Genomic DNA, 23,837 nt, shown 5'->3' on the forward strand with positions numbered 1-23,837 from the left:
TTCATCACCAGTTCCTTGTACCCCTTTTTAAGTAATATTCATGGCTATTCTTTCATTCATGTCACCTCTTACTAAGCTGTTGCAATGGCCAAAAAAAATTGTAGAGAAAAGGAAGATATCCAAAGCTGGAAAGGACCGGGTTTATCGGATCCTGTCCAATTAAAGGAATTAAGAAACAGAGAGTGAGAGAGACTCGACTAGATGAGATTGAGATAGCAAGCTCAAATTTTGCTTTAATTCTTTTTTTTTTTTTTTCTTCTAATATACAAATGCCAAACATGATCTCAAATTCTCAACCAACTTAGCTTTGAAGATCATAAGATCAGATAAGAAAAGAAAGTCCCAAACAAAAGTATCCAACATAAAAGAAAAAAAAAAAGAAGGAATTTAACCCCAAATTATGAAGATCTAAAAGAAGATTCATTAATTTAATACATTTTCAAGAAAAAAAATAAAATACCCAACCCATCTCCCTTTCACTCTTGCTCTGTCATATTGAGTAGAAGATCTTTTAAGAATTCTACTGTTCTAATGGTGCAAGGGATAATGTTGTAGGAGTCTATTAGCTTCCCTTAGACCACTGAAATAAGCTCCATGGGTGGTAGAATAGTGTGTTCTGTATGTAGCTTCCCCTGCAAATAGAATTTGAAGAGGAGGAGGAGAAGCTCCTTCAACAAAGTCACTGTTGCTACTTTGTGGCAATGGCTCTGCCATTAAATCAAAATCATGGCCGCTCGACCCCACTGCTACATAACTGTAAGAACCCATGAACAAAGGATTGCTTCCCCATTGGCTCCTTAGAACCCTACTGAACTTTATCTTCTTCCCATGACTATTATTGCACTCCACAGAATTCACACATCCATTGCTGTTTTTGGGCTTAGAATCTGACAAGAAACTAGAGACTGTACTGGAGACTCCATTTAGAATTTCATCATCTTTGAGTGACTCGAGCTCTAGAGCTTCTTCCCCAGCAAACCAAGAGAGGACTACATCAGAGTTCTTGTAGATTGGAATGAGTGAAGCTGTTTTACGCATCCACCAGGGAATCTTCTGGTTTCTGGCTTCCGAATCAGACCGGTGAAACACCATTTGCAGGAAGGGAAACGTTTCAAGATTCTCACTTTCTCGATCCAATTGCAGAAACAACTTGTTTACAACCCCAAAACCAAGCCTGGAAATAGCTTCAGTCTTGAAGGAGGGAAGCGGAGGACTGAACATACCTGATTTTTCCCGAATCCCAGCTTTGAGAACCCCCAAAGACACTGTCACAATGACATGATCCGCCACCATTTCTGAACCATCATCGAAACAGAGCTTCACAGGCCTGCTGCTGCTGCTGCTACAATCCCCATTACACTCCATCTCCAACGATCTCACAACACCTTCAGGTTGCCATTCGATTTTCTTCACCTTCCTACCCAGTTGGATCAAACCCGTGGGAAGTGCTGACGCTAGCGACTCCACAATGCTCAAGTAACCCTTGGCAATGGTGATCTGTTCCCCTGGAAACTCACGATACTCGCTCTCAGCATTGAAATCCAGGGTTGAGAGGTCCGCTGCCGAAGTATAAGTCCTCTCCGTGCTCTCGTGCATCGCAAAGATCGCTTCTTGGAGCTGCTTCGTGCTCCAACTACCATACCCTCTGACGTCGTCTCTCTGTTTCAAGGAAACCCAGTAAGCTTCAAGTGCTCGTCGGAGGAAAAAACCAATGCCGAGACCCTTCTTATGGGAGCACATTTCAAGAGCTTGAGCTGAAATCTCATGGTAATCGACATCGAAACCGCCATTGCTGCTGTTTTCAGTGAGCTCTGCTTCACTCAGTTTCCCCTGAACGAACTCCATCATATTTCGGTAAAGAGTTGAAATGGGTTCGATGATAGAGGGATAGAGCTGAAACCCACCTTCAGCAACTGTAACTGTTTCTTCAGAGAACCCATCCATGCGCTCCCATGGCTGGTCTGACTGCAACACATGGATTTCTTGTGCAATCTTGTGAACGGGGCTTCCTATGATGCCATGGATCCAGGTAGCACCCATCTCAATTCGGTCACCACCGAACTCAGATGTATGAATTCTCCCACCAATTCTGTCACCTCCTTCCACAACGCAGAGCTCAAATAGCTCTGTTCCAGCGGTGGCACTATAAAGCTTATGAGCAGCTGTTAACCCCGCCATTCCTGCTCCTATGATAACGATTCTGGGTTTCTTAGCCACCATAGTTACTGGTTTCACAAGCATACAACAAAACAAACAGAGAGAAGGAGATGAGCAAAGAAGAGACAAGAGAAACAAGACAGAGAGAGGAAAGCAAAGAGTGGTGTGTTATGTTTGGTTGGATTTTAACTAGAACAGGGGATTTATAAGTAGAAGGAGGGAGGGAGAGGATGAGCTTTTGTTAATAAAGAAAGAAGCAAATTGATTTAATGAAAAAGACACCTCTGCCCTCTTATTTTGAGGAGAGAGAGACGCATGAGAATATAGGCGTAGCCATCATGGTTCAAAGTATCGGTATTATATCGGGTGATATGTATCGATTTTGCTAGTCATCGATACCTATACCGTATCCATAGCATGGTACAGACAAGGGGTAAAATAGTTAGAAACTCATTTTTTTCAAGGAATCTCAGGGGTAGTTTTGTCCGATACAACTGATCCAGGCCGATACTGTATCAAAATCATATTGATTTTGTGTGTTGCCGATACCCGTTCCGATACCATGCACTAAAGCCATGGTAGCCATACTCCGCGACAGAAAACTACTTCCCTTTACTTTTATTTATTTTGCTCATATAAAGACGAGGCAATCCTTTTTCTTGGAGCCTATAAATTAGACATTAATTTGTCTAATAAGTGCTTTAAAAGGGGAGGGATTAGGGATTAGGGATTAGGGATTAGGGACTAAGGAGTAGGGACTACGGATCCACCTTCCCCAATGTGTAACCTATGCCTTGTCATAATAGTACCCAAAGTTTCCAATTATCAACTATCAAGTTGTGATGAATTGATTATGATGGATATGGACTAAAGGAGGAGAAGGGGGAAACCAAGAATTGCATACAGGATTACATCTTTTTCTAGCAAGAAAGGAAGAAGCTTTTCCTAATAATAGAAAGGAAGAATTATTTAAAAATACCTCATTTTGGCAGTTAAATATAGCAAAGTGAAGTGAAGTAAGTGAAGTTTATCAAATCAAATAACTTTTAAGTCCTACACAAAATGTGAGAGAGAGAAAGAGAGAGAAGTAGTGACATGTAAACATGCACAATATAATAGTTAGGAGAACATTTTATTTAAAAAAAATTTAGTGTCCTACATGTCAATATCTAGAGAATTATAACGCTTCATTGTTTGCTACTTGGTAGTACATGAGTTAGTCTATGTGATAGAAGACCCCACATACATCTCAATGGCCAAATTTTACGCCAAAGTAAACAAGGAAAGTTGTTCAAATTTTGATCCAAAGTTTTAAAAAATTACCAAAATGTCATCAAATGAAGATGAATATAAAATACAAAATGACATTTTTGGAATTTTAGCTACTTTATTTTTATGAAAAATAAAACAATATATTGAAGATTAAAGAAAAGAAGTTACAACAAAGTTCTACTGATGGGAGATACAGTTTCCTATTAGAGCATCATTGGATGCCAAAAGTAATTTTAGCTACAGCTGAAATTGTATCAATGAGATGCTTGATTGGTTCTCTATCACATGGATTAATCCATGTATTATCACATGGACTAACCCATATAATGCCATATGCCAAATAGTAAAGCATTATATTTTGGGTCGGATCCCTCTATTGCCGAGCTGCCTGTACTGCGCCCTACTGTGTAGACACAGTAAGGTGTGCAATGACCACCTTACCCCTGCTCGAGCACCTTGTCCGAGTGGGGGTAAGGCAGTCATTTCATACCCTACTGTGTCTGTGCAGTAGGGAAGTTGGGGCAGCTCGGCAGTAGAGGATCGGGATCCTTATATTGTACATGGCTTAGTGAATGGGAAAGAAAACCTTTTTTTTCTTTATTTTAAAATGAAAATGATCATTTTAGATAAAATTTGTACCAACAATGAAAATACATGGGACCTAATTAAAGTATCCAACTATCAATCATCAAGTTGTGATGTGTTGATTATGATTGAACATAGAATTCTTGAGGGTAAGGAAGAAGAGTTATATCGAGGTTTATATCTTTAGTATGAAAGGAAGAAGCTTTTCCTAAATTAATAAAGGATGAAACATTTCACAAAGAACTCATTTTGGTTGGTAGTGAAGTGAAATAAAATTTTCATTTTGCAAAGTGAAGTAAAGGAAGAGAGAGACATGCTCGAAATAAATTTCATTTTGAAACTTTTTTTTTTTTTTTTTTTAAATTTAAATAAGAAATGACCATTTTTGGTAACAAAAAAAATGGCAACAATGAAAAAACGCATGGGACCCAAAGTATCCAATTATCCAACTATCAACAATCAAGTTGTGATGTGCTGATTATGATCGAATATGGACTCAAGGAGGAGAAAGAGAAGGAATTATATGGGGGATTTACATCTTTAATATAAAGGAAGATCTTTTTCCTAATAATAAGAAAGGAAGAAAATTTTCATAAAGACCTTATTTTATCTGGTACATATTAAAGCAAAAATAAATTACATTTTACAAAGTGAAGTGAAATAATTTTCCTAACAGTAAGAAGGGAAGAAACATTTCATAAAATAAAAAAATAAAAACCCATTTTGGCTGGTATTGAAGTGAAATAAAATTTTCATTTAGAAGAGAGAGCGTGTTAGTTTTGGCTGACCTGCAAATCTACACAATGTGCTAGGTGAGAGATGAATTTCATACTGAAATTTGTTTTATCTTTAAAATGAAATGATAATTTTAGAAAAAAAAATATTACTAGCAAATATATATTTTGGCTATGTTTGGTACTTTGTTTTCAAGGAAAAATAATATATATATATATATATATATATATATATATATATATGTGGGGTAAGATATCTCTATTTGGTCGCATGGTCTCCACACAAGCGTTAGGGGACAGAAGCGTCATTTCACGATGCCCAGTGGGAGGGCATAGAAAACACCACCAAGTAGAGATCCTTTTCCTATATTTGTGTGTATATGTGTGTGTGATGGATTGCAAATTTGAAATCCAATAATGGAGCCAATGAAACAATCCTAACCAACCAAATAACCAATACGTGGAAGAGTTCTTCTTCAGTCTTTTGTTATAGAAGTATCAATAGAGAGGGGACCATATCCATTTTGACTTTTCTTTGATCCAAAGTTGAATTCATCCATGGGTCGAACCCAGTGTTTTAATAACAAGGATTGGATCGGTCAATTTGGATCAAAATCAACCGAAGCCAATTTTGATTTGGACTGATTCGGATTGACCTATTATTGTACGGAAGATAACTGATGTTGGGGATTATTTGGATCGATTCTAATCGATTCTGCTTGTGAATTTACTGCTCATTTGGTGCTGGATTGTGCTTTTTCAACTCAAGTTTGGAGAGATATCCTCTTTTGTTTTAATGAAAATTTGAGTGGTTTTTCATCTATTGAACTGCTTTTCTCATGGTGGTGAAGAAAGACTAAGGTGATTCCTCTCGCTAAACCATGGAGTGCCCTTCTCATAATCATATGCCAGCAAATTTGGATGGAGCGTAACAAGCGTCGGTATGACAATTTGAGAAGAAACCCATTGCAAGTGATGAAATTATGCCTTAGAGAAGTCACGGATTGTTCTCGCATCAATGGGGTTAATATCAAATCAGTTCAAGAACTGATGTTGGCCAGGAAATTAAATTTACCAATATCTAGGTCTCCAGCCACGAACATTTTTGAGGTTCAATGGAGGCATCCTCCTCCAGGTTGGTGGAAGCTCAATACAGATGGGTCTTCTTTGGGTAACCCCGGATCATTAGGAGCTGGTGGGATATTGCGTGATCACTTGGGAGCAGTTTCTAAATGTTTTGGGGTGTACCAGGGATTGGGAACCAATTTCATGGCGGAGATGGGAGCGTTCTTTGAAGGAGTAAAGCAAGCTCGGGATTTATATATTGGAAAGCTTTGGATTGAGAGCGACTCGACATCTGTTGTTTCATCCATCCTTTCTCGCAAAATCCCTTGGTGCTTTATGCAGATTTGGTGGTCGCTCAGCAACTACCTAGGCTCCATTCAATGGTGAATCACTCATTGTTTTCGAGAAGCTAATTTTGCTGCAGATGCTCTTGCAAATCATGCAGCCAAAACGAAAGGCACAAGCATTTGGAATGCTCCTCCTCCTTTCATTTCTCAGGCAATTTGTTGGGAAGCTCAGGGCCGCCCCTATTACAGATTTACATAGTTTCTTCAGGACTATTGAATGCCTCTTTTTGTGTAAAGATTTCCAGAATCTGTCTTTTATCAATGGCAAGGCCAAAAATAAGTTCCGATTGTTCTTTCAGTCATTTTTTGTAAATGTTCCTTTATGTTTCTTTCATACAATTTTACTAACCTTTAGCGAAAAAAAAAACATATACTATCATATGGCAAATAGTAAAGCATTATATTTTACTTGGCTTAGTGAGAGGGGAAGAAAACCTTTTTTTTTTTTTTTTTTTTTTTTTTAATTAAAATAAAAATGACCATTTCAGATAAAATTTGTACCAAAAATGAAAAGCACATGGACCTAATTAAAGTGTCCAACTATCAACCATCAAGTTGAGATGTGCTGAATATGATTGAATATAGAATTTCTGAGGGTAAGGAAGAAGAGTTATATCGGGATTTATATCTTTAGTATGCAAGGAAGAAGCTTTTCCTAAATTAAGAAAGGATGAAACATTTCACAAAGATCTAATTTTAGTTGGTAGTGAGGCGAAATAAAATTTTCATTTTGCAAAGTGAAGTAAAGGAAGAGAGAGATATGCCTGAAATGAATTTCATTTTGAAAATTTAAAATTTTAATAAGAAATGACCATTTTTGGTATAAAAAAATGGCAACAATGAAAAACGCATGGGACCCAAAGTATCCAATTATCCCAACTATCAACAATCAAGTTGTGATGTGCTGATTATGATCGAATATGGACTCAAGGAGGAGAAAGAGAAGGAATTATATGGGGATTTACATCTTTAGTATGAAGGAAGACCTTTTTCCTAACAATAAGAAAGGAAGAAAATTTTCATAAAGACCTTATTTTGTCTAGTATATGTTAAAGCAAAAATAAATTCCATTTTGGCTATGTTTGGTACTTTGGTTTTAAGGAAAAGTAATATATATGTGTGGGGCAAGATATCTCTATTTGGTCGCATGGTCTCCGCACAAGTGTTAGGGGGTAGAGGCGTTATCTCACGGTGCCCGGTGAAAAGACATAGAAAACACCACCAAGTAGAGATCTTATTCCCCATATATGTGTATGTGTGATGGGTTGCAAATTTGCAATCCAATAATGGAGCCAATGAAACAATCCTAACCAACCAAATAACCATACGTGGAAGAGTTCTTCTTCAGTCTTTTGTTATAGAAGTATCAATTATCAATAGAGAGGGACCATATCCATTTTGACTTTTCTTTGATCCAAAGTTGAATCCATCCATGGGTCGAACCCAGTGTTTTAAAAACAAGGATTGCATCAGTCGGATCGGTTAATTTAGATCAAAATCAATCGAAGCCAATTTCGATTTGGACCGATTTGGATTGACCTGTTATAATACGGAAAATAACTAATGTTGGGGATTATTTGGATCGATTCTAACTGATTCTTTATTGATCCTAACCGAGATCGATCCGAATCCCAATTCCAAGGTTGTTTTTTTTTTTTTTTTTTCGGTTATCCTTGGTCGAATCCGACCCGCCACAAGAAACTAGAGAAGTGATTTAAGATTACATACGGGCCACGATTGAAATACTAAATGCATGATCAGGTTGAAAAGTGAGAATGGTTTAGGTAATTGGATTCCATCTGTGCATCATCTGGTGTATGAGACTGAGTGGATTCCATCTTTGCGCCACCTAATGTAATAGAATGGTTCTCGTATCAGAACCTGAGAACTTGATCCATCCTCTTGAAAAGTTTCACAAGGTTGACAAATGGGGATTCAGCTCCTCTCCAGGGAGCTCAACGCCCAGAGAGTGTTCAGGAAGCAACCAAGGGTTGGGATGTGTCGTACACATTTCAATGCATGCCTAGGGATGTGTGCAACACAGCCCAAAGGCTGAATGCCCCCTAGGCATGCTGGGTTCTCTGGAGATGAGCTCAATCCAAAAAATTGACCCCTTGGCGGATACAGTTAAAGTCAAAGATGCAGTGTCAAAGCTGTGCCTGTAGCTGCATGGTTGGTGATCACTCATCAAACTATTACTGGTAGTCAAAAGATTGGGTGGAGAGGGGTGTGTGTGTGTGTGTGACTCTGTGGGAAGTTTGAGGGAAATTTCTGCCAACCTAAACCTGACCGGGATAAAAATTTACGGGTATGGGATTGGGGTTGATAGGTTGCAATTGGGTTAAGAAAGGTAAATAGGGCAATGATTCCCCCTCCACTAAGGGTGTCAAAACCTAAGCCGAACCAGTAAAACCGGTTCGACCCAACTTGATTGAGCCTGATCCAAACCAAACCAATGCCTTAACGGTTTGGTTTCGATTTTCCAGTTAGAACACAATTCAATTTCGGCTCGGTTCGGGCTAAACAAACGGCCACCGATTGTTCTACCTGATAGGACCAAACCGACCCAAACCCTAAAACCAACCCCCAAACCCGAAAAACTCTACCTAATTCCTACCCAAAACCAGCCTATACTCAGGTTTCAAACCAAATCGAAATCGATATCACAGACCAAACCAAACCCGAGTCCAACCCGAACCAAAACCGAAAAGACCTTATTAGCTCGGTTGTGGTTTCCCTTAAACTCACACCGAAACTGAAAAAACCGAACCAAACTGCCTGATTGACACCCTTACCCTCCACTAAAGGGTAAAAGGTTGTTTTTTTCATTAAGGTTTAAAACCCCGAAATCTGATATAGGATCAATTAGGGTTGTAATAAGGTCGGGTTGGGCTGAGCTTTTTAAAACCCCAACCCAACCCTGAGTCCCCATAGCTGGGCCCTAGCCCTACCCGGCCCTGACTCAGGGCTAGAAAAATCCAACCCTGATCCTCCCTAAGGGTCTGGACGAGCTGACCCAAATTGGTCCTAACAATGGGAGGGAAAGGAGATGCATGGGCTGGCCAAGATGGGAAGAAGAAGAAGAAGAAGAAGAAGACAAGGTTGGATTAGGTTGGATCGGGCCGAGCTCAACCCGAGGCCTCAACCCTGACTGGGCCCGACCCTAACTCAAGGCTAGAAATTCTCAACCTTGACCCACCCTCAGGGCCAAGGTATCTCAACCCAGGTCCTATTTGGGCTCAAAGCGGGCCAGGGCCGGCTCGAACCATTAGGGCCAAACTTACACCTCTAATATTATCAATCTCCATCATTTAGGGTAAAATTGACTAGAATAATAAAAATTTATAGCATAAAGAAGCAAAGATTTTTTTTTTTAAATTATTCGAAAGGCTAATAAATCTAGTACAACCATATATAAAATGGGCACGGTTTTCTTTCAACTACTGGTCCCTTGACCAAGGGCTTCGGATGATGTGTAAAGGATATCACAAGAAAACTTTCTCCTATATATAATTGGTACTACCAGTAGGTCTGAGGATGGGGACATGGAACCATTTTGTTGATGTAGGAGAGATTAATTAAGAATCCAATCTAATATAGGATATAGGCTTGAGAGATTTGGTCCATATGAGTGAACAGTGAAAGTCAAATAGTCTAAAAGGCTATAACCTCAAAGATCTAACTAAAAGCTAAACCTTGGGTTCTTTCTACTATATAATATCTATATCTTCATCAAAAACTGTGAAGATATGTACTTATCATTTGCAACAAAACTAAACAATTTCAAATAACAAAAAAATAATCTTTCTCATCCCTTCTTGTTGCTTTTAAAATCATCAGAGATCTTGCTATACATTGCTTAGTTGCTACTAAACATTTTAGTAAGTACTAATATATATATATATATGCCAACAGGAATTTAATTATGTGATTATTTAATATAATTATACATGGGTTTATGATTTAGGACTTAGGATTTAGAGGAAGTAATATTTAATTAATAATAATAATAATAAATAAAATCTTTGTGGTCAAAGTCAATGCTTCTTTCCTTGTATTGCTCCATATCGTCTTTCGAGTTGCAACTGAATGGATTTTATTGAGCACCTCCCCCTTCTTCCAAAAAAAATTTCAAAAAGATTTTTATTTCTTATTAAAATTTCTCATTAAGGGAGACGTAAGTATAAGTTGTTATTGTGTACTTTCCTCTCAAAGACCTCCTTTTTTTTTTTTTTTGGTCTTTTTGATATAGTCTCATAGTCTCTCTCTTCTCCTCCTTCTCTATTCATTAAATAAGTGAGCACATTTTTTCTCTCCTCATTAAAAATATTGTATCGCTCCCAATATTGGTTTGACGGGTAAGATGTCAATATAAGCAAGCAACGTGTAGATCCCTATCCCTAAAATTAAAATGGATGAATGATTGTTTCCAAAGATAGGGAGATAACTTGACTCAATAAAGTGAATAAACACATAGCATCATCAACTAAGGGTCTTGGCATCAAATTTGGTACGGGTTAGGTTTAGAGGTCCATTCTCAACCCTATCCATTTAAATCACATTTCGGTATTATTTTAGATTCATTGAATTCAGCTTAAGCAGATTCTCAGTTTATATTGTTAACTCATAGAGGGTCCTTGTATCTTTTATCTAGGAGAAGACTAAGATTAAACTTATGGGGGAAAGTTTTCTGTCTAGCAGTGGGGCCCTTAGGGGAGCAATGGGAGCACGCATGGAAAAATCAACGAGGGCATGATTTCTGCCTTTCATGGGGGGTGAAGCGGTTATTTCGCGGGGGCCTGTGTATAAACACAAGAGGCAACATGCTCCTTTTTCCCCTAAACTTATAAATCAGGGAAAAGGTTCTTAGAGCCGCTAGGGTAGCGTATTCTCTCTCTCTCTCTCTCTCTCCTCTCACGTGAAATGACTACGCTGCCCTCCTATATATGAAACTGTGTCTCATTGGTGTGTTTATCTATGTCATTTGCTCAAACAACCCTCTCCCTAAATATTTAATGGGCAAGAGATCGATGTCTAGGCATGTAACACCTGCACTAGTGTGGGAACCAATGAGAGGACCAATTGGAATGGGAATTTTGAGTTCACTAGGCGCTGAACAATAAAAACACGTGGTCCTGTGTCTGGGTGCAGGAACCATGCTACCAATCTTTTTCCCATATCTAATATCGGATATGTATTTAAGATCCATTAGAATTAGGGTTGGTTGGATATGGAACACCATCATGTATCCAATTCAAATCAATAGCCCAATGGTTGGCCTGGGCCGTGTAGTTCCCAACAGTAAACTCGTAGTAAAACAAAGAACAGGAGGGGAGGCCCATTGATATGGGCCCCCAAACAACTCCACATGATGGTGTGAGGCCCTGACCGTGTTGTCATTGTAAGTTGGGTAAATGTTTTACAAAAATTTAGAGCAAAGTTAACATGAGAGAGAGAGAGAGAGAGAGAGATATGAATATTGATGGATTGGATTGAATGGAATAGAAGGATAGAATGGGACTATTTGGAGAAAAAGAGAAAACGAAAGGCTGATTTGCTCCTTCAATTAGTCTAATATCAATGATTTGATTTGATTTGAATTGATTAAGGTAATAAATTAGTAATGCCCTTCCCTCCTTCGAGGCTCCCAAAAGCTAAAAGCTAACTAAAAAGTGATCGTGGAAGAAAGAATGGAACATAGTCATATATAAAAAGGGTGTACCCAGTCCATAGCTCATGTCACTATATATACATCTTTAACTTCGTAGAGAGATTGTTTCTTAACTCGAATCTATGACCACTAGGTTGCAATTTCCATCCTCTAAAATCATGTATATTTATGTCACACTTTAATATTTTTAGTACTCTCTTTGTGGGTTCCATATTTGACCCCTTGTGGGTCCTCTCCTTGCCTCCTTGTGGGATCCAAATGGATTGTTGGCCGGCCCTTGAATTGCACCAAAATATATATATATATATAGTACTCTCTTTTTCATGCCTCCAACTGTAGCCCAAGATAAGCTTGTGGAGCCAGTAATTATTTAAAGTAGTACTGATGGATTTTTATCGCCCCCAGTACTTGATCCCCCATTGCTCCTCAAGTGCTCCCTGGGAGGTCAACACATGGTTTATTCTAATCCAATGTTCATTATTGGAAAAACCAAATTTTAACCTCAAAACACTAATCCCAGATTTTCCCTCCATTCTCTCCTCTCCGTGAACGACGAGAGTCCCTCCATTCAACAAAAATCCTCTCCGTGAACAACGGCCAAACCAGAGTATCACGGCATAGCCGAGCACCATCACGCGACGGAGCACATCTATCACGGCGGAGCACCCTCATGCCGGCGCAATGTCCAACAGAGACGAGCTGCAATCGAACTTCTTGGGTTTGGAGCGGAGAGGTGTAGGCGGGAGGGACGAGGGAGAGAGGGAGTCGAACAGCCAAACCCCAGGAAGGGAGGGGCAGGAGCCGGAGATGGAGAAGAAGGAGAGAGAGAGAGAGAGAAGAATTACAAAAAACACCCTATCTTAAAATCTTGGTAAATGGTGTGGGGGTGGGTAAATAAGTCCGGTTACAATAGTTACAACAATGTATTGTAACCGGTTCGGTTACAAACAACTTTACCTTTCAATTTATTGGCTTAATAAATTACTATAGGACAAAGGAAATGCCAAATTTTGATTGGTTAATACTTGATTCTCACATTATAAGCATGGTTGGAGGAATGAGTATCGTTTTGGTATTGGTAGTGGTCAATATTGATTATTGACTGATCGTATTGGTATTGGTAGTGGTTGATATTAATTACTGACTGATCCTTGATTGATCTCGTATCAATGTATGACTCATTAATTTTATGCTTCTATAGTTAATTATTGCATCTTCGAATATCTCCTTCATTTTGTAGATTGGAACTACAATATTTCTCCTCCAATCATCTGGCACATTCCAAAAAGGCTCAAGCTCATGACAAAAATATTATGCCAAGTAAGAAGAAAGGCTCGACCTGGGCCCGGCTCAATGCATGTGAGCGTGTGTGAAAAAAACAGTTCGCCAGACAAGTAAAATGCACTTTTGACATATGATTTAGTTTTTTTGGGGGGACGGGGTGGGGGTGAACTTTCCAACAGATGGATTGAAGATGGCCTCGAGGCCTAAACCCATATGACATTATCAGACTTAGATATAGAAATCTTGTAGTGTTTGAGACAAATAGTCATAAAATAGGGCGGTAGCGAATTCTGTGGGGATTAATTGATTGATTAGTTGTGATTTAAGAATCAGTATCACACTAAATGGTATATCAACTAGGGCAGAACACAGGACAAAAGTAATTTTGTTCTTTGGTTCTTGAAAAGCAGCCTTGGAGTCGCATGGTTTTAAATATCGGTATCGGGTTTAGGACCAGTGCCTATATTAATTTTCCGTATCAGTCATATCAAAAAGTTTTTTCTTATTCTGATACCATGTAAAGAAAAAATTGCAAAGTCCCATCCATTTTTTTGGGTGAGACTTTGAAGAGAAAAGGGAGAAGAGAAACAAATTACCGTATTGGTCCCCTTGATTTAAGCTTTTTTTTTTTCTAGCAAACAAATGGAGTCTTTTTCATTTCTTGCCCGCTTCATTTCTAATAGAGAGGGGTGGATCCCACCCGAGCAGTGTGTTTGGGCAGGGGTACGGTGGTTATTTTCACCCCTCTCCCCTCTATTAGAGAAACTTGGGAAAATGGAGTAGATAAAGGTCCCTTAGAGATAGTATTTTTATTTGCAGAGAAGAGAAGCCGGAAATAGAAAGAAGGAAATTCTGTAAGCTAGGCAGCTCTATCGCATAAGGCGCTTTATGAAAGATCACCTCCAAGTAAAGCAATAAGAGAACTGTTCTTTGCAGTAGGATAGTAAGCAAGGCAGGAAGTTGAAGTTTTTTTGTTTTTTTAATGGAAAAGAACATATTTATTACTCAAAGAGAACAGAAAATCTGTACATCATACAAAAAAGGGGGATAGAAGTTCTATTAGTAATAGTAAAGAGGGCTAAAGAGCGTAGGGCTCTAAACCAAAGATTATTTTTATGCCTTATATTTACATTTGAAAAGTTGGAAGTTAGTTCGGCAAGTTCAAGATAGGAGGGGAGGAGATTCCAGGGAATACACATATCTCCTCGGAGATTCAAAAGACCATGTAGATCATGATTATTTATCTAAATTTCTTTGAGATGGATTTTATCCTTCAACGCGTGTTTCCACCCCTGTAAGATTCCAAAAAGCTCAGCCTTCATTTTGTCGGTCGCACAAGAAAATCTTGCAAATATTAAAACACTCTGACCATCAAGCAAAAAGCAATATGCCCATCATGTCAGTCCTATGTTAGGTTCAAAAAGACTTGCGCAACATAAGACATGTAAGTTCATTAAGTTAGATGGAGAATTAGAGAGAAATTCATTTTGCATGCATATAAGAGGATCAACCAAATTAATATTTATCTGTGGAGGAATTAAATTTAGATCCAAAATCCATCTAGAAATATTTGAAAGGACTGGATTGGGGTCAATCGTAGCTAGACCACGAATTACTTTGTTTCTTACATGCCAAATGAAATAATATGTTATTGTAACAATAGAGAAAAACCATGATGCAATTGGTTTATCCAAGGCATTAGATTGAAGGAGGGAAGCACAAAGTTGTGCCATACAAGAGCTGCTTAGGTGCTCTGTTCTCAGTCTGAGGGGTCCGTAGGCCCAGATACGCTTAGTCCTTTCACAAGATAGAAAGAGATGCCAGTGGGATTCATCACGAGCATCACGGAAAACAAATGTAGGCTCAATCGATATCCATTTTGAGAGTGGCCTTGACAGGTAAACCTGCATTTAAAACATGCCAAAAAAACATTTTAAATTTCGGATGTATATTAAGTTTCCAGAAAAAACGTCACCATTTGGAAAGTAAGGGCCTATTTTGTAATGGTGGAGTTAAAAAATTTGCTGCATGTCGAGTGGAGAAGCTTCCAGATTTTGTTAGGGAGCATCTCCAGAGGTCTTCAGAATCTGAAATATGCACTTTTGAAATCTCATAGTTGAAACTATTAGGGAAAACATGCTAAGAGACATTACATTCTGACTTTGATTAGAGATAAGATCACTTACCATACATATTGAATTGTCATAAATTTCAGTTGGTAAACAGTGATCAGGAATATTAGGAACCCACGGATCATGCTAACAGTGTGTAGTTCGACCATTTCCAATTTTTCTCCACAATTTTCTTAAGATCAGGTAAAATGGAGGTGATATTGTTCCATACCCATGATCCCTTTTTTCTTCCCACATTGGAGTTGAAAATAGAAGTTCTTGAGAAATACTTGGATTGCAGCACCTTTGCTCAGAAAGAAGATTCCTCAGAGATTAGTCTCCATCTAAGCTTTAGGATTAAAGCTTTATTGTGGGCAGGAAGTTGAAGTTGGATAGAGTAAGAAGTTTGAAGCAGGTTAGCCCTTGAATGAATAGCGTTCAGCTAACAAACAGGCCTGCAACATTGACCATCTAATGGCTTTCCAAAGTTTATGTTCTCTGTTCAATAGAGATAAGAGACGCTGCCTAGCATCATAACCGTGAAGCAGCCGCCCGTCTTCAGAATCACGCTTCACAAAAGCAAGTCTCGCATGAACATACAGGTCTAGTTGCCTAAATATAGCATCCACTATATGACAAACCCGCCAAGATTTTGTGATTAACTGCAAAAGCCAAGAGGAACAAAAGGGGAGCAAAAAAACTAAAATACTCAGCAGGTTGCGTGCTTATATTCAGACATCAACATGATCCATCCTAAAAGGTTAACAACATTTCCAATCATTTCCAGGAGAATAGCTTTGTAAGCTTCTTGAGCAGAAGCTAATAAAAAATACAGTTCGCAAACCCCCACCCCCAACAAGAAAAAAAGCTATAAAACAAAGTAATAAAAGGCTAAGAAACAGAAAGGTACAAGCCAACGTCCTACGCTACCATCTGCAAAATGAGAGTCTGGAGAGATCAGCAGAAAATTCTCCAGCAGGAAGTAGTCAAAACTACACATGCAGTCTGTACTACACAGCTGACGAGCACATTTTTTCCCCTTCCTCTCCCAAGCCTCAACTTCAAACCTCATTTTTGGTACTTAATGATATGCATCCACTGAGTCTGTATTCAGTCAATTTTAACCGACGAGTAAATCTTCCGAACAAACCAGAAGCACGCATAGAAGCCAATTGTTCCCGTCAAGACAAAGAATGCATAGGAACCAAGCAACATGTACCCAAAGTAAAGAATGCCTGACACCAGCTTCGATATTTCCAACTTGGTGAAGAAGTAGAACACTGAGTAGAGGAAAAGATAGAGAGCAGAGGATCCAGCAGTCAAATAGGCTCTCCACCACCAATGGTAGTCTTCACTGCACAACTGGAAGTAGCAGAGCACTATTGTTATCTCAGCGCAAGTGATTAGAAGTATGACGAAGACTATGAATAGGAAGCCGAAGATGTAGTAGAACTGGTTCAACCATATTGACGTCAAGATGAAAAAAAGTTCAATAAAGACTGCTCCAAAGGGAAGTATGCCTCCAATAAGTATAGAAAAGACAGGTTTCATGTACCAGGCCTGTTCTGGTATCTGTCTTGGGATCTTGTTAGTCTTCACTGGGTCGTCGATAGCTGGTTTTTTGAAACCCAAATAACTACCCACAAAAACCAACGGTACTGATATACCAAACCATAAGAATACAAGAGCAAACATGGTACCAAAGGGCAATGCACCTGAAGACTGCTCTCCCCATATGAGTGCATTCAGCACAAAGAAGATCGCAAAAAGTATACCAGGAAACATGAATGCAGTTTTCAAAGTATTCCTCTTCCATTCTGTGCCCTTGAACATCTTATACAAGCGAGCTGAGGAGTAACCTGCAAACAAGCCCATGAAAACCCACAAGAGAACCATGGCAGTCATAAGCCCCCCTCGGTTTGAAGGTGACAGGAAACCCAGTAATGCGAAAATCATTGTAACAAGTGTCATTCCAAAGATCTGGACCCCCGTCCCAATATAGACACAGAGTAAACCAGAATTAATGGGGGGTCTGAAAACATCTCCATGCACAAGCTTCCACCCTGTTTCCTCTTGGGCTTCATCCTGGGTCTCCAACTGATTATAATTGGCAATATCTCTATAGAGAGTTCTCATCATTATCATAGCCACCATACCAGAAAGGAAGAGGACAATCATCAGAGAATTGATAATGGAGAACCAGTGGATTTGATCGTCATTCATAAGGAGATAGGTATCCCAACGAGATGCCCACTTGACTTCACTGGGCTGGAAAAGACAGAACCACATCAGAAACTAAAAAGCAGAGGAAAAGAATCATGCAACAGGATTTAAAGATTTGATACCTTGAAAGAAACATCATATGTGAATACAATCTCCTTGTCTGCTTCAATCTCCTGCGGAACAGTACTACCTTGAATAATATTTTTGGTGCATGTTACCAATTGAGTGTTCTTATCATCCCAAACCTTGTACTCGTGATTGATACTGTTTGCATAGGCCAAATGAGAAGGATAAGAACCAAAGCAAATAAATCTAACAAACTCTCTAACATTCTGAAAAAAAAAAATACACAAGTAAAAAACGATGGATACCATTAGAGAGGCAAATGGAAAACAAATGCACGTCAGTGGTATAAGTACAACCACTCAGATAATTCAAGATAGCATTCCAATTTCCAAATCATTGTGCATCACTGAAGAGTCTACTTGAGAATCAAGGGCATAAACAAGTTTGCGTAGACAAATGTAATAACATGAACTAAAAGAGGGGGGGAAAACATGCAAAAAAAAATCAAAACAAATGAAGTGCCATCTGAAATTCAATAAAGGGAGAAAGAACTCTACTTGGTTGCATGGGTAGTGCATATTCCACGCAGCCTGGTTTACAGCCATTAGATTGGAATCATTTATTATTGGCCATTAGATTCGATATAGGTATTAAATTAACAATTAAATATTAAGTTAATAATTAAATACCGATCTAACAGGTAACCCATTTCTTCTTTGTAAGACACCACCGCCCCACCCCATCCTCCGCAACCCAACCATCGACCCACCCTTTGCAATCTCACCCCATCCCTGTTCGTCCTCCCAGCCTCGCGGGCCTCAAATCACGTCAACCCCAGAAATAAGAGAAAGGAATCACGGGCAACGAAACAAACCTTCAGAATTGCTGGAGAGAGTTGGAGACACTGTGATTGCAAGGAGAAAGGAAATTGAGGAGAGAAGAAGAAAAAGGGAAAGCAAAGCGTGGAGAGAACTCAAAAAGGAAGACACTTTAGAAAGCATTGGAAATTGAAACTGAATCCTTAAAATTCAAAGCAAGTTCGAAGCAGTTGGACTTGGGTCTCGGGAGCAGTAATACTCAAGTACACGGGAACTGGTGGGGTCTCTCAGAGCTGCAAAATGACCTTTCCAAACCAATCTTCTACTCTTCTACTAGTGGGTGGAATCTTCTGCTCCAGTTCATGCATTTTGGCACATTTGAATGGAGACCAGTGCGTTAATTTCAAATCGAATTTAACGAAATGAAATGCAACTGTTTAAACATTAAACTGGAACTGGTAAATCTTTCTTCATTCAATTCAATTTTGAAATAATTGGATTAAATTCTTGAATTGTTTAAGAAGATAAAACTTTTAATATTATGAATCAAATCGAATAATAAAACCAAGTAAAGACTAACAGGGGTGGGGCAGTGGTGTTCTGGAGAGAAGAAATGGGTTACCTGTTAGATCGGTATTTAATTATTAAATTAATATTTAATTGTTAATTTAATACCTATGTCAGATCTAATGGTCAATAATAAATTATACCGATCTAATGATTGTAAACCAGGCTGTGTGGAATATGCACTACCCACGCAACCAAGTAGAGTTCTTTATCCCTTCAATAAATTATAAACAGAAAAGCTACATTTATTTATGGGACTGTCTAGATGTCACCTCTATGGGTGTATTTAAAACTTGTAACCTTCTTTTCATTGCCCCTTGTCTTATTCCCAAAATTTCTTCAAGTCGGGTAAAAAGGTTTTCAAAATATTTTGAAAGTGACGTCAAAATCTGTCAGTCTTTGCACATTTTTCGAGTACATATGTGAAATGACAGGACTTACCCTCATTGAAAGGAGGAAAAAAAGTTTGTTATACTAAAAGGGGAAAAAAGTAAGGTCACAAACACTTTCAAAAATCGTAATCAGATCGGTCGAAACAGCTGTGACGATTCACCCGATTCGGATTGGAATCAGTACTGCCCAATTCAATTCCTGATTCCTATTTTCCTAATCAAAGTACAAATTTTTTGACACCTTAAGGGGTGTCAATAAGAAAATCCCTTTATTAACAGGGATCCAATATTCTTACCACAAACTTTGAAAGAGAAGTTTAATAAGAAACAAGTAACACAAAATTTGACAAAGGATCAGAAGTCAGAATATAAGAGTGATCCAGTACACAAGATGCACCATTTTTTTCCAGTAATCCACCTTAAAAGAAGCATAGAGGGAAGATGACGAGCACATCGATCAACAGAAGTGAGATTGTAAAAGAAAATGATAAATGAAACCTTTTGAATTCCTGAATACCGCAATCATTCTTTTGAACCAAGAACATGACAAATAGAAAATTGTTCTTTTTTTTTCAAGAAAGAAGCTATGACTTCTAAACAGGGCACAAAATACATAAATCTGAAGAGACCAAAGGAAATGTGAAAGAATAGAATGCTGACAACCCCCCCCCCCAAGGGGCTCTCATGAACATTTTGTGTTCTTTCTGATTTCAAAACCTTTTTGGCGGCTAACATGTTGGGATTCTAAAGCAGTATAATCTTTCAGATCTAAACTAGCACATTAACAACACAAATGTTCCCAGAAACTACAACCCTTCCTCCCTGAACAAACCGAAGTGTTTGTTCTGCATAATCTCCCCATTACCTCTCATTTAAGCTAGTTCAGGGTTTTAAGAGTCAGGAATTCAGATCAGAATCGGTTGTAACCGATCTCGACTTCCACCGATCCGACATGGCTGATTCACACCCAAAAACCCTAAAAATTCCCTGTTCTTGGGTCTGCGGACCAATTCTAGGGCTCTTGAGCACCGCTTTGGGCCGATTCCGATCCAATCCGGATCGGAATCACAAATGACCAATTCCTTCCCCGATTCCATGTTTTAAAACCCTGAGCTGGCCCCAATTATAAACAGTCATAACAAAAGGTTCACACATAGTCACAAGCTTATATGCTAAATAATTTCAATAACAGAAACACAGCACCTGATTGGAGCAACCTCAAAGCCAACTATGCGAGCAGAATCAGTCTCTAGGTCCTTGTGATACATGACTCTGAAGCTCAAGTGGTTATTGATAAAATATTTCTCAGTTTTGCTCTGCACAGGTGTTTTAAACATGAAACAAAATAAAAGCATGGGCATTATGCAACAAACAACTCTTTTCTAAAACTTACCCCAGTATAGGATCCTTTAAATCCAACACGAAAACCATGTTCATAAGTAGTTGACGGGCTTCCATCCCTTCTTTGACGAGGTACTGCAACAGGAAGGTTATCCAAAATCCTGCAAGTCCATCAAACACATGTCAGTGAAGTTTTTCCTTTTCTTCCCCTCCAAATGGGCAATAGAGCAATACAACATGGGGCTACAAAAGATTTATGAAGTCAGATTACAAGAATAACATCAGAAAAAGGTAAAGCATGACCATTATACATATGTATTGTCAGCTAGAAAGGTCATCCAGTTCAAAGTACTTACATGTTCACACGATATTCATCATCAATTTTCTCCTTAAAATTCTTTGCAGATTCAGCATCAAGCTTTACTCGGCAGGCTATCTTGCATGACTCTTCCTTTCTCATTTCAAACTGGAATATACATATATATCGTTCATATTATTTTTTGGTAGACATACAGATCATACATTCACATCAATGATGAATTGTACTGTTATGTAAAATAGTAAACTGTCCCAAGTATAAAGCTTGTTTTCCTGTTTACAATGTTGATAATAAAAAAGAATGGAGAATGGGGGTAAATGCTCACAGTATAGACAGAGTTCTCAATGCGATCACCTCGGAGAACCTCTCCTAAATTTTCTGCGCTGTTCATAATTTTGGTAGGCTTGCAATACGTCAGGAAATAATAATCATAAGGAAGTTGTGTCTTGGTGGATGAAAGCTTGTTCACTTTGACTTGAAGGGGATCACCCTATGTGGAATGAAAATCATGAAACCAATATCAATAATTGATCAATGATTAACTGAAACAAATATAAGCTACAAAATAGTAAAACAAAAGAAGCAAATCGGACACCAAAGAGGTCCATCATCCATACCACCAGTACGCACTAGATGCTAGTTACCCTAATAATCAATTAGCCAATCCATTTCAACAGAGATATTTCAATAAACAGGGAAAACGAGGGAGGTGAAAAAACTAAGAACTCTGGCCCCGTCAAACCATGCATACGATTACTAGACAAACTTCGCGTTTAACTTAAATTGAACATTAAAAAATAAAAGGGGTAAAACATGGAAGGAAATGCAACTTCAAAGACCCAGATCCAACAACAATTGCAGATTGAGACAGATCAAAACCCAAAACCCTAGATCCAAGTTCGCCCAAATCAGAAACCCTCATTATAAAATTAATAGATAATTTGAGATCAATCAACAAATATGGACTTCTAAAAGTACAAAAATATCGAAGATCTGAAGAAACTTGAAACACATAATTAGATTTCATTCCACGGTAAAAAGAATCCGAGTACAGAACATACCTTGTTGAAATCGCGAGGAGCGACACCTGGGAGATAAAAAGATTGCCCATAAGGGATGAGAAGAAAAAGAAGGGCGAAGAGGGAGGCAACAAAAGCGAAGCTACCCATCTTCGAGATGGAGGTCGGAGACAGAAGGAGAACAAACGGGGGAGAAAGGAAAAGCAACTCTGATATAGCTAGAGAGCTGTTGAAATGAAATTAAAAAGACGAACTTTCCAGTGAGTGAGAGAGAAGTTACGCAATACGTATACGTAAGTATAAGACGATTAAAGAAAGAAACTTTGTATATTATGAGATGGGGAGAAGTTCTTTAAGCGAGCAGCATGGAAAGAAATCTCCAAGCAGGCACTGAAATATTCCACATAAGCAGTTCCAAGTGGAGCCCAAAATTTGTAGGCAGATCCCCTCTAAGGTAAAGTTTTAGCCTAATTGTTGAGGGTGTAAAACGGTCAGTTTGGTCCGATTTCAGCCGAGTTGAACAGATTTTGGGATGGGAATGGGTGAAATCGAAGCCGAACCGATAAGGGAAGGTTCGGTTTTGGTCTGATTTTGGTTCTTATCCGTTTGATATTGGACTCGTTTCGGTTTATATACCATGTATATATGTAAACAATTATGGGAAAACATGTTTTTTTCTGGTTTCGGGTTGGTCTCGGTTTTATATCAGTTTCGATCCGATTTTTAGCTTCAATGTGGTTTTTTATCAATCCGATGTGATCCGGTTTACAACAGAAAATTTATCCTCTCAAACTTGGAAATCCAACTATCCACCCAACATTTGCTAGGATCAAAAGACACCACTATCCATGTTTTTATGGTTGAATTTCCAAATCTGGTGTACTGGACAATGCACCGCATTTGAGAGGATAAAGATCTTTTACAACATGTAACTACATATATATTAAAGAATAATGTTGATTTGAGCACTTCTATTGATCTTTCACGCTTGTTATATTTAACTATGGAAGTATGTTTGGGCAGTTTCAATCCATCCAAAGTTTTAAGTTGTTTTTGTGGAAGTTTTAAATAAAGGTTTATTTACTAGGAGTCGGCTTTCTAGGTTTATGAATATTGATATTCTTTATTGGTTTTATAAGAAAGAATAGGAGACTTATTGGCATATCCTGTTATCTAGTGAGTTAAGTAAGCATACGTAGGCAACAGGTCCTTTAGGGAAAATTATCACCTCAATTTGCCTATCTGTCAATTTTTTCAATTCCCTCTAATAGAGGGAGGTGGACCCCATCTAGGCAGTATATTCAGGTAGAGAGTGGAATTGAGGAAATTGACGGTCATATTTAGTATTGAGCATTCATTATCTTTGTCTATGTTTGACCTTCTCCAAGAGATATCACATGTGGATCATTTGACTATTATTCGTGATGGTAGTTATTATTCGAGAACGGGAACGAGTGAAGCAGGCTGGGTTGGGCAGCGATTTTACTTTAATTTTGAATTACTTGTAGTTTTTATAAAAGGAAGCAATTTTCTGTACGAGAGTGTGGCCTATGCCAGCACTCCCATGTGTCTATCTCTCTCCTCCTTATCTCTCTCCTCCTTAAAACAAGGGAGCAGAGGTGTCTTTTCACATGAGAAGAAGAGAGATAGACTCATGGGAATGCTAGCGTAGGCCACACTCCCAGACAGAGAATTTTTTCCCTTTTATAAATTATGAATTTGTAAGCAGTGCACAGGATGCGAAAGTCCAAAATGTCTTACAAGGGTTGCACAAAGCCCAAGGAAACGGATAGATAGATGTAGACATGTAGACATATTGTACATATGCACTTGGATTGTTTATAGCTCAAGGTTTAGCCAAACATG

At 38.5% G+C, this 23,837-nt stretch overlaps 2 protein-coding genes across 2 annotated transcripts; both read right to left on the reverse strand.

Annotated features, from left to right (window-relative positions):
* Nucleotides 1–502: 502 nt before the first annotated feature.
* Nucleotides 503–2,315, reverse strand: LOC122669207 (probable polyamine oxidase 5). Its single transcript, XM_043865904.1, has one exon. It carries the CDS (start codon nucleotides 2,239–2,241, stop codon nucleotides 529–531), a length of 1,713 nt encoding a protein of 570 aa, XP_043721839.1. The 5' UTR covers nucleotides 2,242–2,315; the 3' UTR covers nucleotides 503–528.
* Nucleotides 2,316–15,915: 13,600 nt separating this feature from the next.
* Nucleotides 15,916–22,227, reverse strand: LOC122667125 (transmembrane 9 superfamily member 7). Its single transcript, XM_043863324.1, has 7 exons — nucleotides 22,014–22,227; nucleotides 21,278–21,442; nucleotides 20,990–21,099; nucleotides 20,686–20,794; nucleotides 20,496–20,608; nucleotides 17,572–17,713; nucleotides 15,916–17,494 (listed from the first exon to the last, which is right to left on the reverse strand). Exons 1-7 carry the CDS (start codon nucleotides 22,119–22,121, stop codon nucleotides 16,337–16,339), a joined length of 1,905 nt encoding a protein of 634 aa, XP_043719259.1. The 5' UTR covers nucleotides 22,122–22,227; the 3' UTR covers nucleotides 15,916–16,336.
* Between the last annotated feature and the right edge of the window lie 1,610 nt (nucleotides 22,228–23,837).

Source organism: Telopea speciosissima, chromosome 7 (assembly GCF_018873765.1).
Source record: "Telopea speciosissima isolate NSW1024214 ecotype Mountain lineage chromosome 7, Tspe_v1, whole genome shotgun sequence".
In the NCBI taxonomy this organism is placed as follows: Eukaryota; Viridiplantae; Streptophyta; class Magnoliopsida; order Proteales; family Proteaceae; genus Telopea; species Telopea speciosissima.

Bases quoted from the DNA above. Each gene is read 5' to 3' on its own strand.
- LOC122669207 (XM_043865904.1), bottom strand. From the start codon at position 2,241: ATGCTTGTGAAACCAGTAACTATGGTGGCTAAGAAACCCAGAATCGTT.
- LOC122667125 (XM_043863324.1), bottom strand. From the start codon at position 22,121: ATGGGTAGCTTCGCTTTTGTTGCCTCCCTCTTCGCCCTTCTTTTTCTT. The intron at 21,443-22,013 runs GTATGTTCTGTA...CATTCCACATAG, and splicing joins CTCCTCGCGATTTCAACAAG to GGTGATCCCCTTCAAGTCAA. The intron at 17,714-20,495 runs GTGCTGTGTTTC...CTATGCAAACAG, and splicing joins TTTGAGGTTGCTCCAATCAG to TATCAATCACGAGTACAAGG.